The sequence below is a fragment of the Chaetodon auriga genome, chromosome 8 (assembly GCF_051107435.1).
Source record: "Chaetodon auriga isolate fChaAug3 chromosome 8, fChaAug3.hap1, whole genome shotgun sequence".
Lineage (NCBI taxonomy): Eukaryota > Metazoa > Chordata > Actinopteri > Chaetodontiformes > Chaetodontidae > Chaetodon > Chaetodon auriga.
Window position 1 is genome coordinate 28,549,451 of NC_135081.1, and position 20,000 is coordinate 28,569,450.

The 20,000-nt window shown below is 49.5% G+C and overlaps 3 protein-coding genes across 6 annotated transcripts in view; 1 reads left to right on the forward strand and 2 right to left on the reverse strand.

Annotated features, from left to right (window-relative positions):
• Positions 1-4,143, reverse strand: part of adam15 (ADAM metallopeptidase domain 15) — a 22,913-nt gene extending 18,770 nt beyond the window's left edge. For all 4 annotated transcript variants that reach the window (XM_076736723.1, XM_076736722.1, XM_076736721.1 and 1 more), the window contains exons 1-2: positions 3,477-4,143; positions 2,063-2,154 (exon numbers count right to left, since the gene is read on the reverse strand). In XM_076736723.1, the coding sequence (XP_076592838.1) occupies positions 2,063-2,154; positions 3,477-3,633 (249 nt within the window). In that variant the 5' untranslated portion in view covers positions 3,634-4,143. The remainder of the gene's footprint in view (positions 1-2,062; positions 2,155-3,476) is intronic.
• A 1,933-nt stretch (positions 4,144-6,076) lies between these two features.
• dcst1 (DC-STAMP domain containing 1) lies at positions 6,077-14,117 on the reverse strand. Its single transcript, XM_076737458.1, has 16 exons — positions 14,075-14,117; positions 13,779-13,904; positions 13,470-13,544; positions 13,244-13,372; positions 12,745-12,884; positions 12,350-12,524; positions 11,434-11,577; positions 11,095-11,216; positions 10,859-11,016; positions 10,671-10,770; positions 10,099-10,194; positions 9,341-9,467; positions 8,888-9,008; positions 7,466-7,574; positions 6,547-6,651; positions 6,077-6,199 (listed from the first exon to the last, which is right to left on the reverse strand). The coding sequence occupies exons 1-16, from the start codon at positions 14,115-14,117 to the stop codon at positions 6,077-6,079; spliced, it is 1,893 nt and encodes a 630-aa protein (XP_076593573.1).
• dcst2 (DC-STAMP domain containing 2) overlaps positions 14,116-20,000 on the forward strand; it is a 9,903-nt gene continuing 4,018 nt past the window's right edge. The window contains exons 1-12 of the mRNA XM_076737459.1: positions 14,116-14,129; positions 14,256-14,351; positions 14,563-14,822; positions 15,179-15,349; positions 15,821-15,922; positions 16,366-16,560; positions 17,095-17,160; positions 17,230-17,443; positions 17,721-17,878; positions 18,111-18,275; positions 19,162-19,329; positions 19,870-19,970. Of these exons, the coding sequence (XP_076593574.1) occupies positions 14,116-14,129; positions 14,256-14,351; positions 14,563-14,822; positions 15,179-15,349; positions 15,821-15,922; positions 16,366-16,560; positions 17,095-17,160; positions 17,230-17,443; positions 17,721-17,878; positions 18,111-18,275; positions 19,162-19,329; positions 19,870-19,970 (1,710 nt within the window). The remainder of the gene's footprint in view (positions 14,130-14,255; positions 14,352-14,562; positions 14,823-15,178; positions 15,350-15,820; positions 15,923-16,365; positions 16,561-17,094; positions 17,161-17,229; positions 17,444-17,720; positions 17,879-18,110; positions 18,276-19,161; positions 19,330-19,869; positions 19,971-20,000) is intronic.

Genomic DNA, 20,000 nt, shown 5'->3' on the forward strand with positions numbered 1-20,000 from the left:
AATCAAGCTGACAGGAAGCTGAGCGCAGGCTGAAGACGCCGCCTGCCTTTTCTGACCTTTTAATGAGCAGATGAAGAAGTGACACCTCTGGGTGAACAAAGAGACGCAGCTTCTGCTGATGGACGAAAACATGACGATCATCTGATCTGAAGTGATTCACAGAAAAATAATCTGCCGCCATTTTGACATTTTTCAGGCTAAAACTAAAACTGCTGCCTCCACTGTGGTCTCTGAGAGACGCGTTGGACATTGTTGACTCTTGTCTGACACTCTCTGGATCAGAAGTGAACGGAGAAACCGATTGGTCCGACTGAAATCACCTGAATCTCTTTTGAAAGGTCAGACTAAAGTGGCTCCGTGTGTCTCCTCGTCTCCTCCCCTTGTTCTCCTCTCTCTTTCACGTCTCTCTGTGTTTCACAGCCTCTCTCGCCCACTCTCACCATCTGTTCACCCCCTCTGTCCCCTCTCCTCCCCACCACATGTTGTTCCCCTCCACTCTCTCTCTCTCTCTCTGCATAGTAAGACCATGTCTCTCGCCCAGCCTCCAGATGATGTCAGAGCTGCAGAGCCTCTGGGCGAGGCTCCGAGCCGTCGACCACAGCAGGAGAAGAAGAAGAAGAGAGAAGAAAAAAGAAGAAAGAAGAAAAGAGCTCAAACAGACGAGAGTTCAAGACTCCAGAACTGAACCAGAGTCTGCCATCATGTAGAGGCTTTGAGCTAAATGCTAACATCAGCATGCTAACATGTGCACAATGACAGTGCTAACATGCTAATGTTTAGCAGGGATAATGTTCACCATCTTACGTGAGCACGTTAGCATGGTAACAGTGCACGACGATGATAAGTACCAGCTGCAGCTCGCCGCAAAGCCACAGTTTGAAGGTTTACTGGACAACTCGATCGGTCAGCAGGTAAACGGCAGCGTTCATCCAATGACACTGAGAGCTGGAACACACCTGAGTCTGGACCAGGATCAACCAGTTTGTGCCTCAGCTGGTCTCAAGCTTCACCTTACAGCTTCACTCACTGAATTTACATTAGCGACCTTCAACAGCTCAAACTGACAGCCGCTGAAAGTAACTAAGTACATTTACTCCAGTACAGCACTCCAGTAACATTCTGAGACTCCAGTACTTCAATCCAGTACTTTACTTGAGTATTTCCATATTCTGCAACGTCTTTAAAGTTAACAGGAAGTGAATTTTCTGCTTCAGAGCAAAGCTTCGACTCTTTTTGTGAAAGGAAGCTTTTCGTTTGCTGGACTCTCAACATCGCGGCTCTCCTCCTCCTCCTCCTCCTCCTCCCGCTTCCCTCCCGGCTGGGTGGAGTCAGGACGGGCGGGTGCGGGGGGATTTGGACAGGAAATGATCTCAGAGTTTCTGTCAGCTGCACAGGAAGTGTCCGTCCTCCAACGCCCGCCCGCCGTTCCTGCAGGAAGCTCCTGGTGAAAACTGTCGACGGTCCAACTTCCTTCATCTCTTTTCACCCTGAAACACTCCTGACTGTCTGTCTGCCTGCCTGTCTGCCTGCCTGTCTGTCTGTCTGTCTGTCTGCCTGCCTGCCTGTCTGTCTGCCTGCCTGCCTGCCTGCCTGCCTGTCTGTCTGTCTGTCTGACTGACTGTCTGTCTGTCTGTCTGCCTGTCTGTCTGCCTGTCTGTCTGTCTGTCTGTCTGTCTGTCCAACCTTAAAAACCTTCAAAGACTTTGGTCCCTAAGCCTGGGCCCAGGTTTAGGTCCAGGTCTAATTCAGTTACTGTGGTCCTGTTCTCTGAACAAGCTTCCTGCTGACTTCAGGTCAGCTGTGTTCACATTCAAAGCAAATCTCCCACATCTATGGTCAACTCTGTGTGTGTGTGTGTGTGTGTGTGTGTGTGTGTGTGTGTGTGTGTGTGTGTGTGTGTGTGTGTCCCACCCATCCCAAATATCCAGTGAACAGTTTGGCAGAAACCAGCCAGCACACATAATTACAGCAGTAAAAGACCAGTAACACAATAGCAGTTCACCAGCAACACACCACTAATAAACCAGCAGCTGCTGGAGATACGAGGTTTCATGTGTCTGACCTGTAGGGCTTCAGTGAGGCTCCTCCTCTGTCCATCCACGAGGACGAAGGGACGAGTTTTCTCCAGCAAGGGCCGCTGCTGTCTGTCCACACCTGAGGACACAGACAGACAGACAGACAGACTGGGTAAACTGGGAATAGAGAGACATGGAGCCAGACCAAAATCAGCTGATTCCAGATATATCAGTGCCAGTCAGCTGATCAGTCCACCACCATTCAGAGTGAGACCACCGGAGACCGGTAGATTTATCATGCTAACGTTACTTTTATCAAGCTAACGTTACTTTTATCATGCTAACATTACTTTTATCAAGCTAACGTTACTTTTATCATGCTAATGTTACTTTTATCAAGCTAACATTACTTTTATCATGCTAATGTTACTTTATCATGCTAACGTTACTTTTATCAAGCTAACGTTACTTTTATCATGCTAACATTACTTTTATCATGCTAACATTACTTTTATCAAGCTAACGTTACTTTTATCAAGCTAATGTTACTTTTATCAAGCTAATGTTACTTTTATCATGCTAATGTTACTTTTTATCATGCTAACATTACTTTATCATGCTAACGTTACTTTTATCATGCTAACGTTACTTTTATCATGCTAACATTTCTTGTTAGTGTGTGAGTTCTAGCACCCACACTGTCTGCTGATGTGCAGCTAACTTTGCGTATGGTCTGTGTTGATGTAATCACTGCTGCTAACTGCTAGCTGCTGTTTCTCGGTAAATTAAGTGTCATGTTAGCTAGCTAACAGAAGTCACAGGTGGCGTTAGTAAATAAAACAAACCCAAAGATGAGAGATGCATATAGAGTCATTGAAACAGTAATTCCACTGGTGTCTAAATACCGAAAACGTTCCCACGTGAGCTGACGTGACACTGTGCTGCTGAGCTTTCAGCCCCTTTGCTGCCCTCACATCTTCCATTTCTTATAAACAGCAGCACTTCCTGTTTGACTCCTTAGTTCCTGAAACAGAAACCTTTAGAACACTGAGCTGTGTTCTGGCTTCAGGTTCACTGCAGCACCACAGACCAAAGAGTCACTTTAACACCTTTCCAGTACAGGTGCTCTACATTCACTGCAGGTACCTGACTGAGAGACATGTCAGGCTGTTACCCTGGCAACAGGCCACGCATTCAATCAGGTCAAAGGTCACTCACACAGTAAGTATGACACACTGACAGGAGAGGACATGAGCAGACACTGACACCTAAACTTCCTCCACACACTCAGAGGCTTCCTCAGCACTGACTGACAGGTGGGCAGGCCCAGGTGCTTCACTCAGGTGTGCAACCTGTGTGAGTCTCATCACTGTGATGGCTGAGAGGCGGAACGTCTTCACGTTTCCACAAAGAAGTCCAGCTGCCCTTCATTCAACCCGCTCGGTCACCGTCAATCCTTACCTGTCACGGCAGCGATCAGGCTGTCCGTGCGGTCCGTCCGTCCGTCCACGGGCAGCAGCCCTCCGTCCTGCGGTGCGTTCAGGGACCTGGCAGCGGTGAACACAGCACGGCCGCAGAGCAACAGCAACGGCAGCAGCAGAACGGCAGCTCTGCTCATCGTCTCTGCGTCACCGGCAACCGGCAACAGGTTGCTGCTGTTTGGTGTGTGTGTGTGTGTGTGTGTGTGTGTGTGTGTGTGTGTGTGTGTGTGTGTGTGTGTGAGGCAACGCCGTCGCGGTCCCGTTACCTCACGGTGTCGGAGCACCGGGAGAGGCTCCAGCGAAACTCCATGGTGCTTCGTTTTCCGGTAACATCCACAGAAACAAGCGGTCAGACCCGCTGCTGTCACGGAGCACCGACGGGGAAGTGGCCGTTAATTCGTATTAACGTATCGGCAGACCGCCCGGTCCTCCGGTCCGGACCGTTAGCTGCGCAGCTCTGGCGAAAACAGTTTCTGGCGGCAAAGACTACCGCTGACACCGGGCGGAAAGCGTCGGTTTCTGTCGGTAGTGTTCGCTCGGACACCGGCCCGCGAGCTTTAACCGTCCCGAGAGGCCACAAAGAGGCTCAATACCGGAGAACGCCGGACAGCCCGTGTTTATACCGGGAGGTAACGGAAACGTCATCTATCTGTGTTTATACGTCATGTAGCTGCGTTAAGCTAACTCTAGCTACTATTAGAATGACCGGAAGTACTGCGATTTGGTCTTCAAAGTAAAAGCCAGCCTATAAACGTCTCTGAACCACGTATTCAATTGACCCTAACTTCCATTTCTTGTATTTACGTTTCACTAATTGATTCCAAGTCAACTTCAGTAATTCAATAATAACAAAGTATTTAATTTTGTTATTAAATACTTTGTTATTAAGTATTAAATAACAAAGTTATTATTGGAGAAAAAAAAATAATATTGATACAATCATCTCACCTTTGACGTTAATTACTTTCCACTGTAATCAGATATTTAAAAAGAACCCTTAAAAGGTTTGAAACCTTGACTGCAGCCCCTTTTTTGTCCAGGTGTTTTTTCAGGAGGCTCTGTGTCTTTTTAAGTTAAAGCAAAAATTAATAAAGCTAAATAAAACTAATTAAAATATTTTATTTACATTCCAAAGTAAATACTGAAACAATGAACCGACTGAGGTCAATGTCAAAGTGAACTTAAATTTAAAATATTGATCAATTTAATGTGTTCATTTTCTTAAATAAACCAAAATCACAAACCACAAATTTGTTTCTGGGGTTTTTAGAAAACAGCATACGCTCTATCCTTCCAAAAATAAGCCATTGATGAAAAAATAAGTATAATTTCATTGAGCAGAAAAATTACAGTGAAGATATAAAAAAGATGAGTTCATGTGTTCTCCTCTGTACTGTAACACATCTATCACTCAACTGTCAGTGAGTTTATTCCAGCAGCAGCATTAAAGCACACAGCAAACTGACTTTTGAACAGTTCTGAGTCGTTTTAACCTTTAAACTTTTAATTAGCCTCCAGCTGTGAGCAGTGTTGCATTGTGGGAAAGTCCATCAGCACCCCGGTCAGCCTGAACCAGCTGAACTGTGACCGTGAACAGACTGCAGTCAGTTCGGGTCATAAAATGTATTTTAATTTGAAAAGAAGATAACTGGATGCAGTTCGTACACATTTGAGTAGCTTGACGGGCGCGCCTCTCTGACAGTAGCGCGCGCGCGCGCACACACACACACACACACACACACACACACACACACACACACACACACACACACACACACACACGGTAGATTTAACTCCTTCCTGTCTGCGGTGATGAGTTCAGGTTCACTGCCAAAGATGCTTAAAACTTCTGAGTCTTTTTTTTTTTTATTGTCCTGCAGGAGGCAGAGCCAGAGAACAGTCCTGTCCATCATTCTGTCCATCAGTCTCACACCTCAGCACCTCCTGGAGGAGGAACATCTGTTCTCCTGTGGAACATGAACATTTGTTTAACTCCCTGAATGCAGCAGCTTCTCTGTGTCCTGCTGGAGGAAACACACTGATTTTATTTTTGAAATTAAAAACAGATTCTCAGACCTTTATCGGATTTAAGCAGATTTTGTTTTGTACCTAAAATCACCTCAAACAGCTCACAGCTTAAAGCAGCGGTGATAAAAATCCTGCTTCAGTACCAAAGACATACTTTTACTTTGGAAACTCATTCAAACTGCAGTACTTTTACTTCAGTCCAGGTTCTGAAAACAAAGCATTTGTACTCTACGGACGAAGACGTTCAGGAGGGTTTCAGGTGAGCGAGGTCGCGACGGGTTGATGACATCACTGTGAGGAGAGCTGATGTAAACTGATCCAGCGTCAGTTTGTTGTGCTTCAGATGGATCAGATTAAACAGTGAAGGTGTGAATGAAGTGAGCGCCGCACGTGCCGCAGCTGATAATCAGCCGCTTACATAACTCACCTGTGCATCTCTAATCTGATCACGTGACCACACACACACACACACAGACGTGAAGCAGCAGCTCTTTTCTGCTTCATTAGAAAACGTCTCACCAGGTGTGCGTGTGTCTCTATGACGCTGCAGCCTCACCTGAACGTCTTCTGTGAGCAGCAGGCGGGACTTCCTGTCCTGGTCTCCTCTGAGTCTGACACTTCCTGTTGCTGATGATGACAAAGACGACGCCCGCACCTGCTCAGACAGTCAAACACCTGCAGGAGAGGATTCAAGCATTTCAGAAATGAACTGTCCCTCTGGCACTTCAGAATAAAAGCACAGAGTCACACTTAAACTCTAAACAAGTTTTATTCTGGTGATCAATCAGCAGCTGACTGGACGTTTCTCCTCATTTTCTCTCCACTTTCTCTTCATGATTGATAGAATTCTTAAAAAAAACCTTGTGACAGGCTGCTTTCAAGGACCAACTTCAGACTCTGAGCTCTGGTGCTGATTGATTGATTGATTGATTGATTGTATCAGTATTGGTGGCTGTGGCTCTCAGTTATAACATCACGATCAACAGAAGCTGTTTGAACTGTTTTCAGTCACGAACGCTCACCGTCCGGCTCCTCTGTCCACGGCTGATGATGCGTTTCCTGTCAGAAGAGGAAGTCCGTCTCTGGAGCTGCAGATTGTAGAGAAACAAGACGCGCTGCTTCTCCCTCTGACAGACAGACATTAAAATATCTTTGAACAAACATGAAACAAATCCAACCGTTGCTGCCTTCGATGCTTCAATAAATCTGAAGGGGAAGTGAAGAACCCTGACCCCTGACCCCAGACCCTGACCCCTGACCCTGACCCCTGACCCTGACCCCTGACGACCGCTCAGCGATCAATAAAGTTGTACCGTTCATCCTCGGGGGAACGTGCGCGCCTGAACCACATTTCATCACAATCATCCAACAGCTGTTGAGATGCTTCAGTCTGGGCGAGTGGCGGACCCCGCCACCTCAAAGTGACACACAGGTGTGTTTACTGAGCAGCTGTCATGTGACTCCCTGAGCCTCGCTTTCATTCACCACCTCTCTCTCTCTCTCTCTCTCTGAGTGTCTCTCTACCACAGTCCAGCCTGTCAGCGCTGCTCTGTTATAATACTCTTACGTTAATCTGCTCTCAGATCAGATTTACTGCAGCTCACAGGGATAAACACACTGTGTGTGTGTACGTGTTTGTGTATTAATGAGATTTAACAGTTTGCGTCTTCATCAGTGTGAGAGAGGAAGTGAGCAACTAACGAGTGTTCAAACAAAAAACGCTGAGCCAGCAGCCCCCCCCCCCGTAGGTGGACCTCAAACATAGCCTTCAACCTGCTGATCCAGTTCTGCTCTACATCCACCATCACCTGGTTTGGGCCAAACAGGACCAGACCAATCCACTGATTGGACAGTTATCAGCCAATGATCAACAGTTTCTAACAGGCACATTGTGTGTGTGTGTGAGTGTGTGTGTGTGTGTGTGTGTGTGTGTGTGTGTACCTTTGGGTGGTAGAAGGCAGCGATGACTCGTCGGAGGCGGTTGGTGTAAATCTGCAGGCAGCTGAAGAGCGCCACCAACAGGAGGCCACACACACAGCTCACATACACACTTGCAGATAGTGAGGAGGGGACACACACACACACTGAGGGAGAGAGAGAGAGGGGGAGAGCGAGGTGATGTCAGTGAAACGGGGACACTGTCGCCCTCTGCTGGTTCAGTTTGCGGACAACATGTCAGTTCTTTCTTTCTTTGCGCTGCTGAAGATCTCTGGACATCAGTCCAAACAGCGTCCTGATCTCACTGTGGGACACGCCCACCAGCTTTGGACCAAAGACAGCAACTAACCAGCCAATGGCAACACAGCAGGAAATGAGTGAGAACTCAGCGGCGGGCACAGCTGTGGCACTGGGGGTGTGTCCTCCACCATGCCTTCGGTGCCTGCTGCTTGAGGAAAAAGGCCTTTCTGTGTGGAGTTTGCATGTTCTCCCCGTGTTCACCTGGGGTAGCCTCCATAAAACATACCCCCACTAAAAACATGCAAGAAGATCACCACCTGACCAATGGTGACAAAGGAACTGGGTCCCCGGGCGCCGGTTGGATGGCAGCCCACCGCTCCTGGTCTGCCACGGAGGAAGGACGACCAGGATGGGTTAAAGGCAGAAGTTAAATTTCACCAGTGCATGGGCGTGTGTGGGCATGATATGGGCATGTATCTGTGTGACGAATAAAGGGGATTGTCCCTCTGATTCTTCTTCTTCTTCTTCTTCTGGTTAATGCGTCCGTCAGCAGGTAAACCCCTCAGCTGTGAGCTGATGCAGCCTGACTCAAACGCTCCCTTTAAAAGTCTGGACGAGCCGAATGATTACATCACTTCATCTGATTGACGAGTGAAGGACGCCAACAGGAAGTCAGACGGCTCTACTGAGCTGTGGTTAGTTAAAGGTGAGTTCTCAGGTGTCCCGGCAGCCTCCTGGTTTGGACTGCTGATTGGCTGCCTCTGTTGAACGTCTCTTCCTGTCTGTGTGTCCAATAAAACCTTCTGCTGCACTCAAAGTTTGACCTGTGACCTTGTCTGACCATCAGAGGAGCAACCAGCAGGGCGACTGACTGAAAGTGATTCCCAGTCTGCTGCTGATGAAACCTTAAAACTCTGCTTCCTGTCACATGTCGGTGACATGACCCGAGCTGCACAGTACCACGGATCATGTGATCAGAGTCAGCCAAATGAAGCCGAGGAGGTGGGACCAGCACGCTGCCTGAACGTCTGAGGTCAGGAGCTCACATGGTGGTGAGAAGATTGATCTGATTGTTCTGAAGCTTTAAACATCTCAGTCTCCACCTGCTGGTTTTTGTTGTTTACGCGCTCACACACGAGGAAACGTCTGAGATGCAGGAATCCTGCGTGACCTTCGACCTGTGACCTACCCTGGTTGTCTGTTTGGATGCTGAGGCTGGACGAGCTGTTGAAGGCTGAAACCGTCTTCCTCAGGAGGCGGGCCATCATGGAGGCTCCGCCCACGCTGATGTCCACCTGGTGACGACCTGCAGAGAGGTGAGGGCGGAGACGTCGGTGAAGCTGTAACATCATGAATGAAGCATCTGTTCTGCTGCTCTCTGTCTACGGAGGTGCTATGCTAGCATGCTAACATTCATGAGTATGCTAGCATGCTAGCATTGTTAAGTTGGGACCTGTCCACATGGATGAACATGGCCCGGCCTGCATGTGACGCCTGAGGCCTGAATGCAGACTCCAAAGTCTGCAGATCACACACACAAACCAGCTGTGTGTGCGTGTGTGTGCGTGTGCGTGTGTGTGTGTGTGTGTGTGTGTGTGTGTGTGTGTGTGTGTGTGTGTGTGTGTGTGTGTCCTTTACTGGTCAGGTTGAACTGGGTGAAGGTGTGTCTGCTGACGATGTCCAAAACATGGAACAGAGAGAAGTCAACAGTGAGCAGGACAACAGACAGCAGGGAGGCAGACAGCACCTGAAACACACCTGAGCTCTGTCAACACACACACACACACACACACACACACACACACACACACACACACACACAGAGTGCTCATGAGAGAAACAGCAGTTAGAGAAAATATATATTGGCGTGAAATGATCTGTTGGTAAAGTGTGTTTTGTCCATCGTCTCTGTGAAGAAGACAGTTATTGTCTGAGGTGACGTCAGTGGAAAGAAGGAGCAGGAGCAGTCGGACAGCTGGACAGACTGGGGACAGACTGGGGACAGACAGCACTAAAGGACTTTCTCTGGAGGTCAAAGCGAAGGTGAACACAGCACAAATGTCACAGATGATGTCTGAAGCGTCGGTGAGCAGTGATGATGCCTCCAGCAGAGCGCTGGAGTCCTCGTCCTACGGAGCACCTGTGTCTCTGTCTGTCTGTCTCTGTCTCCATCTGTATCTTACTCTGTCTCTCTGTCTGTGTCTTACTCTGTGTCTCCCTCTGTGTCTTTCTCTGTGTCTGTGTCTCTGTCTGTCTGTCTGTCTCTGTCTCCATCTGTGTCTTACTCTGTGTCTCCATCTCTGTCTGTGTCTTTCTCTCTGTCTGTGTCTCCCTCTGTGTCTTTCTCTATGTCCGTGTCTCTGTCTGTCTCACCTGCCGCCTCGTGTTGAACCTACCACGTGTCTCAGCTCCTCAGGACAGACTTTCAGACTCCAGGGCTCGATGAACCACTTCTTCTCCGCCTGTTGGAGAGGCAGCAGGCAGATCTTCCCCTAAACACACCAAACAGGACGAGAGGACGAGTCAAGAGGACTCTGCTGTGGACGAACCTCTTCAGACTCAGGCTCGGGTTCTGGGTCCCCTCCACTGACTTTCATTGCTCGTGATGCACACCTGCATGTCCCAGTAAACCCAGTACCACCTGCTTTATGTCCTCCCTCGCTCAAATTAAGAACTTTGAAATCAGAAATAATGATATTGATCGTCTGGCCCTTCAGCACAAACAGATCACATGAAGAGATCATGTGACAAAGTTAAAAAGAGTCATGTGACCTCGGCGTGATGTTTGGCTCTTTTCATGTTCTGCTTATTTTATTGTTTTTATATATTTTCACAGTAAAGCACTTTGTTTTTTGTTTTTAGGTGTTTTCTAAATAAAGTTATTGTCATTGAATCAAAGTGTCCCCTGTGGCAGAGCTGATGATGATGATGATGATGATGATGATGATGATGATGATGATGATGTTACCGCTCTCCTCCTGCGGGCGTCGATGTGTCTGAAGTAGGTGGTGATGTAGACATTGTCGAATCGAACGTCCCTCCTGTACCGTCTGAGGTAAGCAAACGCCCTGAGGAGGAAGAGGAGGAGGAAGAGGAGGTGATGCTGGTCTGTGACTCGTCTGAACTTACAGCTGATGTCGGAGCGTCTCATCGTACTGAGTGAAGATGGTGACGAAGGTGAAGGAGAGCAGCAGCTGCAGGATGTTCAGCAGCTGTTTCATGGCTGCTGTCAGCTTCCGGAAGGATCCTCGAACAGCCCGAGTGAACTCCCGATCCAGCACGGCTCCGCCCAACACCGACCGCTGCTGGTGCTCCTGCAGGAGGTCAGAGGTCACACGGGTCAGGACGCAAAGATTCACCAAGCTAACGCTAACAGAGAGCCATCGACCGACCTGCAGCACGAGCTCGGCGCTGAACTCTCTGGACAGCAGGTCGACCGAACCGTTGATCCGATCGAACAGCTGACCGAAGTTTCCCTCCACGGGGATCTGCTCCCTGCACCACGGGGTCATCACTGTGGAGGGGGGGGGGGGGGGGTAGAGGAGGAGTTAAGGAGGGGGAGGAGGAGAGGGTAGAGGAGGAGAAGGAGGAGGGGGGGAGGAGGAGGAGAAGGAGGGGGGGGAGGGTTACTCTCATGCTTTATCTGTGACACACCAGCCTCAAACAAGCAGAGACAGGCAGTGATGAAGAATGATGAAGAATGGAGACATGTGACCAGTGTGACCTTTCACCTCTCATGACATCACACAGGAAGTGAAACTTCATGGAGACACAGAGGATGTGGTTGATGACGGGGACGGGGATCGCCTCCATGCACTCCGCCCACCTGAGGCTGAACCAATCAGCACATCGCTGCACGCCCTCGTCCACCACACCTGGATCACACACACTCACACACACACACACACACACACACACTCACACACACACACACACACACACTCACACACACACACACACACACACACACACACACACACACACACACACACTCACATACACACACACTCACACACACACACACACACACACACTCACACACACACACACACTCACACACACACACTCACACACACACACACACACACACTCACACACACACACACACACACACACACACACACACACTCACACACACACACACACACACACACACACACACACACTCACACACACACACACACACACACCCACTCACACACACACACACACACACACACTCACACACACACTCACACACACACACACACTCACACACACTCACACACACACACACACACACACACACACACACTCACACACACACACACACACACACACACACACTCACACACACACACACACACACTCACACACACTCACACACACACACACTCACACACACACACACACACACACACACACACACCCACTCACACACACACACACACACACACACACTCACACACACACACACACACACACACACACACACTCACACACACACACACACTCACACACACACACACTCACACACACACACACACACACACACACACACACACACACACACTCACACACACACACACACACACACATTAAACTCCTCCTGGTGTGGAACGTGCCTTGTTTTTCTTTCCGCTCTTCAGTAGTTGTGATCTCGCTCACTGTCGCACTGCATCATGGTCTTGCTGGTGAACTGCTCCTGCGTGCTGCTTCCGGCGGCGGCGGCGTGTTCTGGTTTGAATCGGTCGTATCCGTACTGAAGGACGACTTCGTCTCTGATGTCCTGAAACGTCCTGCTGACACTCAGAGTCTCGGACTGAAGCTGTGCTCCATCATCCTGAACAGAAACGAGAGACGGATCAACGACCTCTGACCCCAACCATCCAGACCTCTTTCCATTGCGGCTGCTGCCGTCAGCTCTGACACGTGGTTCAGACGTTCATGGTCCCCTCAGGATGAACTTTGATGACCGTCTGACTTCTCATCTAGCAGCATGTTAGCATGCTGATGTTAGCGCCTCACAGAGCGACGAGCGTGCCGCGGGGCGTCCGTCTCACCATGACTTCCTGTGCGATGAGCAGAACCGGTCTGACGGCGTCTCTCCACAGCAGCCGGCTGTGATGGACCTGCAGGTCCAGGTTGCAGCTCAGAGACAGAGCCGCCGTCTCCACGTTACGCTGGATGTTAGAAACCGGTCCTGACCAGGAGACACAGTCCAACACGTTACACACGCTAATGGTTCATGATGTCATCTATATCATCAGTACTACATGGAGTACACGCTGTATGACAATATATCACATGGTGTTCATGACGCCACAAAACGTCTTATTACTGTGTGTGTGTGTGTGTGTGAGTGTACGTGTGTGTGTGTGTGTGTGTGTGTGTACGTGTGTGTGTGTACGTGTGTGTGTGTACGTGTGTGTACGTGTGTGTGTACGTGTGTGTGTGTACGTGTGTGTACGTGTGTGTGTGTGTGTGTGTGTGTGTGTGTGTGTGTACGTGTGTGTGTGTGTGTGTGTATGTGTGTGTGTGTGTGTGTGCGTGCGTTTTCACCTCTGCAAAGCACAGACAGGATGAACAGCATCAGGTACGCTCGGCCACGGGAGCCGAGCATGCTGGGAAGCATCAGGAGGACCGAACATCTGGAGGAGGACGACAAGGCTCCGCCCACCACACACACAGCTGGAACAGGTGTGTCAACGTATGTGTTTCAGGAATTATTTCAGGAAGTGTGTGTGTGTGTGTGTGTGTGTGTGTGTGTGTGTGTGTGTCTCCTCACCGACAAAGAAGCCTCCTGCTGCCAGCTGCAGGTCAAAGGTCAGGGGGAGGCTGTGGGAGACTCCCAGGAACAGGACTGAGGACAGATGGAGGACAAGAGGAACAACGACGGGTTCATAACATTTAACTCACAGACAAACCAGCTGAGAAGATTATTTTACATTTGATTGATTAGAAAAGAAAAAATCAGTTGAACTGGAAAATTTAAATGAATAAAATGAAAAATGAAACAACATTTAAATCAATACAATCTGAAGAATAACAACGGTCATCCCGTCACTTCTCTCCATCAGGAGTCACTGGATGTTACCTGTCCCGCTCACGGCTCCAAACAGTGCCCTGAAGACCAGGTGAGCCACCTGAAACTCCTCTGATTGGCTGAAGAGGAATTGATGGACAGCAGGAGGCAGGACAGTCAAACTGATCCTCTCCACAGCTGGAGGACAGACACAGACAGCCGGACAGACAGACAGATACAAGCTGCTGTTTTCCACCTGCTAACAGGAACGCGTAGCAAAGCTGCTAGCATTGGCTAACGGTTAGCTAACGGTTAGCTTTAGAAACATAATTCCAAATCCACAAACATTTTAAAGGACTTGAACTCACTGCTGTGAGGAGCTGCAGGTGTGTGCAGGTGAGTCTCCGTCATGATCCGTCCAAAGTGTCTCTGAACAACCGTCCACACAGTCACAGACGTTGTTTTGGTTCGTCGGTTGGTCAGTTGGTCAGTTTTGGCTTCCGGAAGTTTCAGAGTGACAGCAGCTTTCTTTGGTTTCTAGGAGACAAGAAAAAACACCAGAGACAAAGAAAGGATGAGACACCTGATGAAAACTGATGTCAGCGTCCAGGTGGAGAGGGGTGGAGTCACACAGGCTGTGAACAGGTGAGAGTACACAGGACAAATACTGCAGCTGTCAGCTAGCGGAGAACCAAATGCTAGTACAAAGTACAATATTTCCCTCTGAGATACAGTACAGTCGATGTAGGATGAAAATAAACCGTACAAGTACCTGAAAGTACAGTAATAAGTAAATACACTTGACTTTAGAGTCAACGGTTTGGTCTCCATGTCAACATGGTCTCTCCTTCTTCAGGTCAGCAGGACACTCCGCGCGCAGCAGCTGGAGGAAGGTCAAAGGTCACCTGCTGGAGGGGGGGCGGAGCCTGGTGGCATTTGTTTTCGGGCTGCTGTTGGCGTCGCTGTACGGACTCACAGCTCTCTTCCTGCAGAGGCAGCCGCTGTGGCTGTGTGTCTACTCGACGCTGGCTGTGGCCGCCCTGGCAGCCTTCGGCATGGGCCTGTCCGCCGGCGTCCGGGCCGACGTCGCCGTCCTGCTGCCTTCACTGTGCGCAGGTGAGTCTGTTTGTCAGCTGTCAGCTGGACAGACAGACGGTTCACGCAGGTAGAAAAGGAGCAGATTGTTCAGCGTTACATCAAACCTCCTGTGGGGGCGCCAGAGCGCTTGAGTTCGGACAGCTCAGAAGAAGAAAAGAAATTCAAAGCCGTTAGAAAAGAGTCAAACAGAAGTAATGAAGTAAAGAGAGAGGGCTCGATATCCTGTTTAGGGCTCATTTCCTTTTATTTTCATTTTCTCATGTTGATTCTTTCTGTGTTTGTGGCAGCCATTTTGCTCCCAAATAAAGGCGTGGTTTCCAATGGAGGCGTGGCCCTGCTCAGCCTATCACAGTCCCTCGTCTCTTGTTTTTCAGCTCACGGCAGGAACTTCCTCCTCTTCCTGTTTGCCTCGGCGCTGCTGTCTGGTCCTCTCGCCAACACGTTGGACAACACGGAGCGAGCCGCCGCCAGCCTGCTGTGTGGAGCCGAGCTGGCAGCCAATCAAACGCAGGAACTGATGCAGAGAGCAGCCACACCCCTTTTCTGTAAGAGCCGCCCACCTCTGACATCAAAACACCACTGAAAAACACTGGATTAAAAACTGAGCCCGTATGACGTCACTGACACAACAACCAATGAGGTGACCTGACCAGGTGTGATGTCACTCTTATGGCAGATGAAGCCAATAAACTGATCAATAAACACATTAATGCGTCGACAGTCATAATCCTATGAGACAAAGTATTCTGTCCTTTTTCTGCCCCTTTCTTCTGCACTTCTACTTTTGCTACTCGAAGTATATTTGGATGCTAAATCAAATACTTTTACTGCAGGACTTTCAAGAGAGTACTCCTCCACTGTGGTATTACTACTTTTACTGTAGATCAGAGTACTTCTTCCACCGCCGTCACGCAGTCTGATTTGACGAGTTGTTTGTAGAGTTTCGGGCTGGTTTTGGTTCGATGGGATCAGATTTGAAGTGTTGATGCTGAGTTTCAGTCTGTGTGTGTTTCCAGCCGCGCTGCACACAATCAGAGAGATCAGCGCTAACGCTCTGTCGCTCGCAGGAAGAGTCCAGAACTTCGTCGACGCGCTGACTGACGGCGTCCGCCATGTCGGTGAGTGATGCCGCGCGGCTTCACAGCTGCTTCCAGGAGTCACTGAGAACGTTCAGTGAGTCCTTGGGGAGGTTTTAGGAGCACTTAAGGAGGTTTTAGAGGTCATGGAGAAGGTTTCAGGAGTCCTTGAAGAGGCTGCATTGAGGTTATGGGGTCCTTGAGGAGAATCAAACTGTCCTTGTAGAAGTTCTTTAGGCCTTGAAGATGTTCCAGGACTCATCGAGGGAATAATGGAGTCCTTGAGGAAGTTGTAGGTGTCCACGGGAAGGTTCTCGATGACGTTCCTAGAGGCACTGAAGATGTTTTAGGGGGCCTTGAGGAGGATTTAGGAGGTTAAAGGTTGATGACCAAAACAATAAGAGTAAATATTTAGATGATTACACAGTAAATCTCAAACCAGCGTCATGTGATGCACCTCTGACCTCTGACCTCTGACCCTACAGCTCGTACTCTGAGGAATGTCCTGCACTTCCTGGTCGACATCGGCGATGTCTGTAACGCCAAACTGGGCTCTCCGTACAGGAAGTGCCGGGCGGTGTTCGCCGAGGCTCGAGCCGAATGCTCCGACCTGCTGGGAGAATTCAACTTCCTGTGTGACATTGTGGACGGCTTCCTGCCGCTCTGCAGCATCGCCCGCGGTGCGTTCACTGACATCATCACCTGCACTTACTGTCAGAGCTTTCCTGAACAAACACTTCCCTTACATACATCCAGAGTAAGACCGAGAGCTTCTCTTAGTTTCATTTCTCTCGCTTCTGCAGCGTTTGCTGCGTCGTTGCTGTTGCAGCCGCACACACACATACGGACAGTGCGCCATGTTTCCATGAACACACTCACGCTGCGTCCAGTATCTCAGCTCATGAAGTGTCCGTCTGGTCAGGGCTGCTGTGGCAGGAGGAAGTGAACTCCTGCTGAGTCCAGCTCTTCTCCATTTCAAAGTCCCGTTTCTCCGACCGGATGCTGGTTTTGTGAACATGTTTGATTCTACACTGCAGTGACAGCAGAAGAAGAATCAGCTCAGGTCAACTCTCTTCCTGTTGACGTCGTGGTGTGGCCGCATGCATGAAGTCTCAGTTGGATTTTTCACTGTTATTCAATAGTGCTGGATTATTTAATACTTCAGTGACTGTTAGCCGCAGTCCTAGTGTTCATTTTTAATTTGTCTGTTTCAGCCGGCGAGCTCTTCTGCATCGTCCCCTCCTACATCGCCGACCATCTGAAAAAACGTCTGGCAGCACGTAAGTCCGTTCATTTCTGACCCTTTCTAACCTTCACTGACCACCTTCATCGAGTCTGTCCTGCTTCAGCCACTGTCGCAGTGTTTGAGCGAATGAAGCGGGAGTTTGACTTCAACATCTCAGCCTCGGTGACCTTTGACCTGGATGCAAACAGCAGCCGCTCCCTGCAGCAGGTGTCTCAGGACATCATGGAGGACGTTTCATCAGAGCTGCAGGTGTTTCAGAAGCTGAGCGATCTGCTGGTGTATGGCGGCCTCGTCCTGCTGGCCTTCTCCTTCCTGAGGTCAGGACTCACACTCACTAACTGTGCTGTTATTATTAATATCTGACATGTATTAATGTTCATAGGCTGACATTAGCATGTTAGCGAGCTAACTTTTTTGGCTCGCTAAATTAGACTTTACATTCAGCTTTACGGGGGGGTGGGGGGGGCTGTCTCTGCTGATGCTGCGTGTCCTCGATGGCAGTTAGCTGTTAGCATGTTAGCATTGATCATTAGCCTGCCTCAGGGGGCGTGGTCAAAGACTCATTTGTGTGTGTGTGTGTGTGTGTGCGCGCAGGGCAGCGCAGTACAGACGCAGGTATCTCAGTGAGGTCGACTTTGATAATGTCTACATCACCAATCAGTTTGAAGAGCTCGACCAACAGGTGACCTCAGGAGGCGGAGCCTCAGTCCTGCCAATCACTCGCAGAGAAGCCAAGACCTACATCACACCATGTCAGTACACCTGCGTGTGTGTGTGTGTGTGTGTGTGTGTGTTCCAGGCCTCCAGTTGAAGTGAAGTGACATAAAATAACTCAGAGTGAAACAATGTAAACTGAAGGGACGTGGAGCGACCCTGAGGTTGTCCCATCTGTCCTCTGGTGTGGTGAAGTGGACTGACATCAGCGTTAGGACAGACGTAAGCCAGCTGAGGTGACCCGAGCTGCACTGACTGTCTGTCCTGCAGTGTCCTTTCACCTGACGGCCCGAGAACGGCGGGTGGTGTTGAGGGGCGCGGTCTCGGTCCTCAGACACCTGGTGATGGGCAGCCTGCTGGTGGCGCTGGACTTCCTGGTGTTCTGGATGCTGGATCAGGTGCACCACCAGGTGAAGGGGGACATCGTGGCCAGAGGTGAGACAACACTCCTGACATGAGGAAGACTGTGGAAACAGAAACTGACTTTTTGTCCACCTTTTGACTTTTATCTTTTAGCTGGACGAAGGATTTCAGTCAGTTTACTCGTTACTCGCCGTTAAATCTCCTTCTGTTCTTTGACCATCTTTTCTCTCCTGTCATGTGACCGTGAAGCCACCTCCTCCAGCAATGCTAATATAGCTAACACGGCTATCGCGGCGATGCAGATCACCTGCTGCCACCCACTCTGTGTCCAGGGGCAGACCATAATAACCCCTCAGTTTTGGCTCTGGGTGAGTCCCCGTGCGGTCTGGATGCTGGATCAGGGGCCTCCTTTCTTCAAACACTGGATTTCTGAACATGAAGTCACTTGAAATGAAATCAAATGAACTTTGTAAGCTTGAATGAGCAGCACCTCCAAACTCCCCTCGTTAAGTGTGTCATGAATCAAGACGAGGTGTTGTCATAGCTGCTTTATCTGACTCCACATCATCAGTGCTGAATCTGATCAACACCACGTGGTTCAGGTGTGTTACACCTGTTCCGGCTTCATGACACTGACTCCTCGTACATGCTGATACGACTTCAAGCTTCTGCTTCTAACTCACAGAAATACAGACTTGAACGCAGACTGGTCTCTCCTCGTGGAGCTGTCAGGATACTCAGTACACGTGTACGTGGTTATGAAGTACTGCATGGTACACTTTGACTGTTTTCACTGTATTTATTGCATCTGTCAAATGTTGCTCGTGACTCTTCGTCTGTGGTCGATCTCGCTGCTCTTTTCGTCTTATGTACAACCCGCTGAGGCTGTAAGAAACCTGGATTTGACTTGATGTGTCAGTCAGGCAGGTGGTAACCGTGGTAACATCTGCCCCATCAGCTCCGGTCACGGTGGCGGTGCAGGTGAACGGGTCAGGTTACGCCTCAGATGTCTTCAGAGACCTGGTGGCTTCCTTTAACGTCCTGCAGGGAGGAAACATCACAGTGATCAGCAGGAAGTGTCTGCTGGAGCCGTCGGAGCCAAACGACGCCACGTGTTTCATCCTTGGTGAGAGGGCACAGGAAATGACATCATCATTCTTTACTGAAGGAAAAGTACTAATACCACAAGTACAAATACTGTGCTACAGCTAAAACTCCTGCACTCAAAGTGCTGCTTTAACTGGCAGCAGCTTTAAGTCTGATTATGACGTAAACGTTGATCACATGATGTCGTGGCTGGAGAATAATGACATCATCAGTGTTTATGTTTTATAAACACCGTCGCTCTGCAGCTCCGTCTGTCTGACAGGTACGATCACCTGGAAGACAAAGGCTGCCTTCATGTCTCCATCAGATCCTGAATGAATGAATGAACTCACACTTTTTCTCCTGATGTTTTCTGCTGCTCTGAGGGCAACGAAACGATCTGGGGGGGGGGGGGGGGGGGCAAACAGCTGAAAACCCCCTCTGCCTGCCGAGGAGCCTTTGAGCAAAGCAGTTAACCTCCATGTGCCCTCAGTGACCGGCAGTGACCAGCAGCACATGCTCTGATGTGCTGTGGTTCCACTGGTTCCACTGGTTTTAAAGGTTCTGGTCTGTGTTGCAGGGGTCCTGCTGGGTCTGGCTCTGCTGGTCTCTCTGACTGAAGGAATGGTGCAGCGCTGCAGACGACTCGTCTGTGCTTCATATCATCCAGAGAGAGAGCTGGTACACACACGCACACACACACACACACAC